General features: G+C 35.0%; 1 protein-coding gene and 1 pseudogene across 1 annotated transcript in view; both read right to left on the reverse strand.

Moving 5' to 3' along the window:
* Positions 1 to 222: 222 nt before the first annotated feature.
* LOC101513068 (uncharacterized acetyltransferase At3g50280-like) lies at positions 223 to 1,630 on the reverse strand (annotated as a pseudogene).
* A 573-nt stretch (positions 1,631 to 2,203) lies between these two features.
* Positions 2,204 to 8,007, reverse strand: part of LOC101512740 (polyadenylate-binding protein 2-like) — a 6,592-nt gene continuing 788 nt past the window's right edge. Inside the window, exons 3-10 of the mRNA XM_073368559.1 lie at positions 7,992 to 8,007; positions 7,163 to 7,822; positions 6,992 to 7,069; positions 6,822 to 6,911; positions 3,410 to 3,541; positions 2,988 to 3,161; positions 2,754 to 2,888; positions 2,204 to 2,640 (exon numbers count right to left, since the gene is read on the reverse strand). The exon at positions 7,992 to 8,007 is cut by the window's right edge and continues 32 nt beyond it. Coding sequence (XP_073224660.1) covers positions 2,398 to 2,640; positions 2,754 to 2,888; positions 2,988 to 3,161; positions 3,410 to 3,541; positions 6,822 to 6,911; positions 6,992 to 7,069; positions 7,163 to 7,822; positions 7,992 to 8,007 — 1,528 coding nt within the window. The 3' untranslated portion in view covers positions 2,204 to 2,397. The remainder of the gene's footprint in view (positions 2,641 to 2,753; positions 2,889 to 2,987; positions 3,162 to 3,409; positions 3,542 to 6,821; positions 6,912 to 6,991; positions 7,070 to 7,162; positions 7,823 to 7,991) is intronic.

An 8,007-nucleotide genomic window follows, 5' to 3' on the forward strand; every position in this document is an offset into this window, starting at 1 on the left:
TATATTTTGTAATACTAAGTTTTAAAAAAATAATTTTTAAATTTTTTATAAAATCTAACATTATTTTTTAAATACTATTAATATTATAATATAAAAATTGTTAACATTTTACATATTTGTTTTTAAAATAATATTTATATACTATTTTTTATGTTATGCAAATTCCTCATATACTATTTTTTTGGGAGACTGAAATATTTTTAATTATCCAAGCATAAGATGTGCAAGAAGCAAAACCAGAAATTACATAGATTAGAAGAGTGACAATAAAACATGTAACTACTTGTTACCGATTTAACTCCATGATATCCCAAAGCCCTCTCTCAATAATCATCTTTAGAGCGAAAAGGAGAGAAAGTTGAGCATATGATACTGAAAGTCTATAAGACCGAAACAGAATTCATAAACTCTTCATCTGATTCCAATGCCGTCATATGATGTTACTTTTCCATCACATTTGTTAGCATATCCACTTCTAACTGCCAAAGCTTTTCCCATTCCAAATTCATTTCCATACATATTAAACCTCGGTGAACTACCCATCATCACAGTAAAAGGATCAATGAACAGATCCATTCGATAAACAAAAGGAGACTTTAACCACTCTTCCACCCAACGCTGCACCACTTTGTCCTCGTGATTTCCAACTGCAACATGAACCTTCCATGCTGCCCATCCCATATTATTGTTAAGCAATTCTTTTAGACTCTTTGTTGGCTTTTGCTTTCAGTTTTGCTATAGACTCTGCTGAAAAGTGGAAGATTCTTTCTCTTAGTTTTGGTGATTCAAATCTGTGAATAAACTCGTTGTGATGTTTGAAAGGAAGGTTGATTATTGGACCATAACCTTCTGGAAACCATCTATTGTTGATGGGTTGGTGCGAGATGGGAACAGGAAGAGGAACATAAACACCATTTTGAAATTGAAATATTTGGGAGAATGTGTTAAAGAAATTCCAATAAGAAATATCACCAATAGAATGGTTCATGGAACAACCTATGAAAACACCGTCCAATAACTCAGTGACTTGGATGGACAACAAAGACATGGTGTGACCATCATGGTTGATTGCTTTGGTGATCAAAAAATGACTGAACAATTTCTGGAACATCAACAGGGGAGAGGATTTCATTTATTGTGATATCTAAAGTTGCATGGATGAATTTAGCTCCGGGACTGTTCTTGCAATCAACAAAAATAGTGTAAGAAGGAGGGTTTTCGGTTTTTTGAGTAACAAGACGACCTGCTAAGGGGTAGAAATGGAAAAGTGTGAGAGAAAGGGAGTGTTTGAGTTTTTCTAATAGATTGTGGATGAAATCTTGTTGTATTGTTGGTTTCTTGAAGAGAAGACTCTTTTGGATATGGTGTGCAGATAACATGCAAATATCCCATGGTGTTAAATAGCAGATTTGGTTCGAGTCATTGATAGGGGGATACGGTTTGATGAAGGATTCAGAAACGAGCTGTAGGGAAGGGGTGCTCATGTTTCAGATGGTCGTGGAATGATTCTAGCATCCAGTGACCCGTGCTGGTTAAAAAAAATCTAATACTTATTATTGTTATCATAAAAACTAAGGAATTTGTTCACTCAACTGTGAGAGATCCTAAATCCCAAGACATGGTATCCAATTTAACAATTCAATTTTCACAAAAGGAGAGATATGGAGGGGGTTATGTCCTTACATGTAGCTTGGTCCTACAAGTTAATACGACCATGATGGTCCTGGAAACCAACACTGGGCAGAAGTGGACAATTAAAGCAATTTTGTAGCTTTTTGAATTGATATCAGGCTTGAAGGTGATTTTTCACAAGTTTTTTAGTTGGAACTAATATTTAGCAGTAGTTGTTGGAGGAAGCGGCATTGGTACTTAATAGTAAATTTGGTAGCCTTCCTTGTATGGACTTGCTGATTAAGGTATGTGGAAATCAATCTGGTTTAACTGGGATAAAATCTGCTTGGGACTAGGTTCAAAAAGGTCTTATGAAATGGTCACTAGTACTACAAAATATTTTGCCTTTGTTAGTTTCCTTGTGTTCCAAAGTTTGTTGGCAATATTGTTGGTCCATTAGAAAATACTTGATGGGGCGTGAAAAGGTAGGTTGGCCAAAGAGGGTACAATAAGAGTCTTGGTTTATTTATTCTGCTTTTTTATCTAGCATATCCTTTTTCCCTTTTTGTTATTACCCTAAACAAATGAAACATAGGAAATTAAATTCATAATAAAACAAAGTCAAACATGCAAAATGGAATAATCAAGTAGTGAAACGGAAACGAAACAAGCAGCAAATCAATATGCTAATCCAAGCAAAATCGCTAAAATCCTAAAAGAAGCCAGAAACACAAAACTGTGACGTTCAAAGAACGTGAAGATCCCTTGTAAACTGTCATGCATAGTCTAAGATTCGAGACTGTCATTAAGAGAGAGAGAAGCCATTTGATCAGATGGGATGTTTGATTGCTGCTGTTGAACACTTCTCAGCACATCCATGGCTTCAGCAACTTTTGTCTTGAGAGCCTCTGGTGACTCAATCAGATGTAACACCTCAGGCTGGTCCATCTCCAAAAGCATCCCTGTCACCTTTGCAGCCCCAACTTGCTCAAGCTTCTCTACTAGCGGGTATAAAACTTCACCAAGCATCTATGAATACATTCATGAAACAGAATCAGTATATGACAATTTCATAATGCACATGAAACAATTTAGTAATCAACCCAAATGTGCTAAAAACAATAGCCAGAAACAGGTCTTACAGTCCTCTGCTGTTCAGGATGAGCATTTGCAAGAGCTGTAGCCAGAGCCTGCGCTCCTCCAGCAACTCCTGGTAGTGTAATAGTTTGCATGTTGCGACTAGGTGGATATCGATAGACACGTCCCCTTGGAAGCATCTGAAAAACCCAACAAAGAGTATATCAACAACTTGCAAAAAAAAGAAAAAACAGAAAGAGAAAGAAAACAATAAGCGCATAAATTATGCATGAGCAGACCTGTTGCTGCATCAATGGCATTGTCTGCTGGAGTTGTTGCATGGGACCAGCTCCTCGCCGTCCACCTGGACGCTGACCTTGTTGCCCCTGCTGATCCATGGGAACAAAGAAGTTTGGCAAAGGAGCACCTGGTCTCATTCCAGGAACCAGTTGCTGCGGGTAGCCAAATCCAGCCTGCATTTATTATTGCTTAATTTCTGAATATAGATTCAAAAAACATGATAATAAAATGTTCATTTATCATTGCCACAAACATCTCATAGATGCATGAGGAAGAGAATACGGCAGAAGTAATCGACCTATTGTTGAAAATACAACTTAAAAACGTTAACTGAAATATGAAGAATTGGCGAGCTATCTTTATAACATAATATACTCAACTGAAAATTAACATACAACATTAATAACTACTTTGTAATTACCTGAGATATGAAGGCAGGAGGAGCTTGACCATACATTATTTGTTGTCCCATTCCAGGAACATTTGCAGGGTAAAATGGCATTCGAGGTGCAATAGGACCCATTGCAACTGGTCTCACTTGAGAAAATTGTGCCTGTGTGAAAAAACAATATAGATGAAATAAAGTAAATAAGCAATTTGCAAAGTGAAAAAGTTAACTGCACATATATAAATAAAAGAATCAGATCTATGAAATATCTTAGGATATCACTATTATATTTAAGAAAAATTTTACAATACCTTAGGTGATCTATTAAGAGTGGTTTCTAATTTTCACATACCAAATGATTTTTATATAGTAAAGAATAGGAGTCTAATATTAGAATAAATAAGGGTTCGTGATTTGTCTTGATCTATATATCATAGATTATTAATCAGTCTCTTTTACCTCTTTTCCTCAAAATTAGAAGACATTTTACAGATATTCTGACATAATGAGAGAAGGATCTTATGATTTGTTTCTTTAATTAATTAGGAATAAGAGTATAATATTAATACATACTAGATACTAGATTATTATTCATAATCTCATTTATCTCATTTTTCCTACTCTACCTAAAACCCAATAATTCCAAGGTTCACAGCGGACAATATCTTTAACTGTTTTGGATTAATGACTAATCTTTCGCCTGATTCTAATTGAAACTTGTTCAATATCCTGCTTTCCTTCAACGAGATAAATTAGTAATTTGACAATCTCCTTGGTTTATCACTTTATTTAGTCTTTAAAATGTCAAATTGATATAGTTGTGATTATTCTCAATCAAATTATTATTTATAACATAAAACAAGGTATGCCTACTTTAGGATTTGTGAGTTAATTTAAAATTCTTGTTTAGAAATACCAATGCAACAACATATAAACAGTAATTTTTCCATGCATTTGTCAATGTATCCGACCCATGTCTAATCCTCTACCTATTGAATTGTTTTATACCATTGTTTTCCAATATCGGTCATGCCATATTTTTTTACAACACTGTGGCCAACTTGTGAAGGATGGTGGCACCATGTCATTTTATGGCAGATAAGGCGGCTTTATATGGGGCAGATTTTTTGGTTTTCCGCCATCGCAAACACTGTTTTATACCGAAGAGGTCAACCATGGAAGCAACATACTTGCAAAGAGAGATATCTGATAGATGAAAGACAATATTTGAAGGGCTCATGACTGCATAAGGTAGGAAAACATAGACTTCCCTAAAACTTAGGTACACCAACAATTGACTATTAACATTTACCTACTTATTTTGGTTCTTAATGTGTTTCCACAACATTTCTAAGAATTGGTATAAAAAAAAGGTGATTAAGTATTGTAACATTTTTTCAAACTTTTTGAGAAAGTATATTATCTTATGAGAAAAACACTAGAACTATATCTCCTTTTCGAAAATTTGGCCTTTTTAAAAGAGGCATAAAAAACTAGTCTTCCATAGCCCTCAATTTCTTTTGGCTAATACAGTAATATAAAGCCTGTGCATACTGTTCTCCGCTCAAGAAATAGCATGTGGACAGTAAATTAAGCCAATCCTGCACACTGTGACCAGTCTGTTGTTGCTAAGAATAATCTAGGGCTGAGCATGAGCAATACTTCTTCAATGTCCTTACGATACAGTGCCTTTTATTGCCATGCCGCAGCAGCAAGCAACCATATTATCAGAACCCGTGATGGAACTGGGATTATTAAGTGTCATTGTAGGGTTGGGATCCTCTCCGTTTCTTTTGAGATATAGAGAGTTCCATCACTATAATTTGGTGTGTATATTGGCACGCATTTCTGAAACATCTGACATAAATTAAGTATTTATTGACTTTATACACACAAAACTATAATTATGGAACTCTCCATTTGTGATCATTGTATTATTTTGTCGATTGCATACAAGTTAAATAAATTTCAATGAAGGTTGACAAGATATATCACATGTCATTAGCAAAAGAAATTAAAAAAGAAAATTATGAGATAAGAAAAGTAAAGGGATGCAGAAAGACAAGTTATATTGAAAATAGTAAAAAAGAAAGTGCAGAGGAATAGGACCCAGAGAACAATGTAAGAAAGAAAACAGCAACTGGGTGTTGAGCAAGAAGCGACTGGAATGGCCGGTGGCAAGGGAGAGATGAGAGGGCAAGGTGTCTGTGTCGGTGACTCGGATTAGTCACAGGCCGAACACAGCTCCCAATTGCAATGGTATGGTTTCCTTTAACCCTCTCTCCTGATGCCAGCGACGAGTTTCACCAGCCAATCAATTGAGCAGTTTTATTACAGAGAAGTAGGAAGGTAACAGAAACACATAAGAAATTAACTTAGAGAATATCGTCAATGTGTCATTTCTTGAATGGTGAACAGTGCGCACAGGACATAGAGTGATGTATAAAAGTTTTATCTTTGTTTCAAAACAAATCGTTTAATTAAAGAAGTGCTTATCAAAAAAAAAAAAAACAATTGAGCCCTGTAGTCGTAGTACGAAAGTCAAAAGAAATGAAAAATTACAACTGTAGAGACGAGCTTTAAAGCATATATGGCTTTCATTTTAATGGAAATAACATGGAGCACATGAAATGTAAGCTTCTCAGCAGGCACACAAATCCCAACATAAAGGTGAAAATTGGGATACATACTTAGACCACAAGACATGGTTTAAGTATCTGCAGCCTATCATTCAAAATGTCAGGAAAATAAAGAGTTGTGCAATAGGATTCAAGTAGGGTCCTTGTATTTTTTGTGCAATCAAAGATAGAAACGTACAACTCCAGCTTAAAGGAAAATTCAGATAAAAAAATTTATCATATAATTGTAAATCCTCCTATATTATATGGACTGAAAATGAAAAGTAAACTCAGAATTGAAAAGAAGGGGATGTTGTGAAGGACGAACATAGTAAAAAAGATAATATTATCAATGAAAGCATTAGTTGGTTAACCCATAAGTGAATAAGACCTATAGAACCAGGGGTAAAGAAACCAAATGGATGATAATCCAATTATAGATAAAGGGTGACCAAGGGAAATATCGACAAAACCGTTAAAAACCAATTTGAGTTTAATTATCTGTGAATAGAGACAATTCATGACAGATAGGACATTATAGTGTCATTTCATAATGTTGATCCATATGCCAACCCCACCTAATAAAAATTTTGGGGTTGGTATAACTCTTGTATCAAAGGAGGAATATTTTTGCTAACCAAATTTAAGTCATGTAATTTTCTTTTAAAGCAAAAAATAACATGGAAATTCACAAACTAATTACCATCCATTGTTTATGGACCATTATTAACAATGAACCCAGTGCAGCAATTTCTGTTTCGAAAGATTACCACACTGTAATTAAAAAGCATAGAATTAACTGTTGATCCATTGTTGCGTAATATCACCTGTAACCTTGCTTTTCTCTCTTCCTTTTTCTGTGCAAGAGCAACGTAGAGAGGTTTGCCAGCAACCATTTTACCATTCATCTCAGCAAGCTGTACCAATAGATTAGTATAATATCAATAAACTTCAAAGTCTGTTATTAAATGATAGTCAAAGGATTCTTTACACTTACAGCTCGAGTTGCTTCCTCAGGAGTTGAAAAGGCAACAAATCCAGATCCCCTACTAATTCCCTGTGGATCTCGCATAATCTGTGAATCAGGCAAAAAGAAACATGTTTCATCAAGATCAAGATTTGTTCATATTAGCATATGTGAAAGGAAAGAGGAACCATATTTACACACCTTGCATGAAGTTACTGTACCAAACTCAGAGAACAGTTCACTGAGTTTTTCATCACTAACACTGTCGTCCAAGTTTTTGACATACAAGTTTGCACCATAATATTTGTCCACAGTTTCCTTCATACTCTGGTCATGTCTTTCTTTCAGTTCAAGTTCCCTTTCATATTTCTTTAGGGCTTTTCCAACATACCACTCCTTGTCATCAAATTTCTTTCCATTAAGTGCCTCCACGGCTTTAGCAGCAGCATCTGCATTTTCAAAATTGACAAAACCAAAACATTTCGATTTACCATCTACATCTCTCATTACTACAGCACTAGTAATAGTTCCATACTCTCCAAATATTTTCTTCAAGTCATCATCCGCCATAGCCTCTGATAGGTTTTTCACATAGACATTATTAAACTTCGCAGCAGTACTCAAAGCATTCTCTCTATCCTGCTTTCTTTGGAAATGACCAACATAGACCGGTTTATCATTAATCAGCATTCCATTTAACTTGTCAATTGCACTTTCGGCAGATTCTTCATTCTCAAATTGCACAAAACCATAGCCCTTAGACAGACCAGAAGCATCCATTGCTATCTTGCAGGAAAGAATATTTCCAAAAACCGAAAAAGTATCATATAAAGCTTTGTGATCGATTGCCTTATCCAAATTCTACACCATCAAGAAATCACAACAACATTCAATAAGAGTATTATCAAACAGACAATACAACAACAATAACCAAGCCTTATCCCATTAAGTAGAGTCTCTACAGGGATCAAACAGACACTAAATAAAAAAAATAAAAAATAAACACTTTAAGAATTCAGCGGAAATGTACCTTGATGAAAATGTTA

This window comes from Cicer arietinum, chromosome 5 (genome assembly GCF_000331145.2).
Source record: "Cicer arietinum cultivar CDC Frontier isolate Library 1 chromosome 5, Cicar.CDCFrontier_v2.0, whole genome shotgun sequence".
NCBI classification, from domain to species: domain Eukaryota; kingdom Viridiplantae; phylum Streptophyta; class Magnoliopsida; order Fabales; family Fabaceae; genus Cicer; species Cicer arietinum.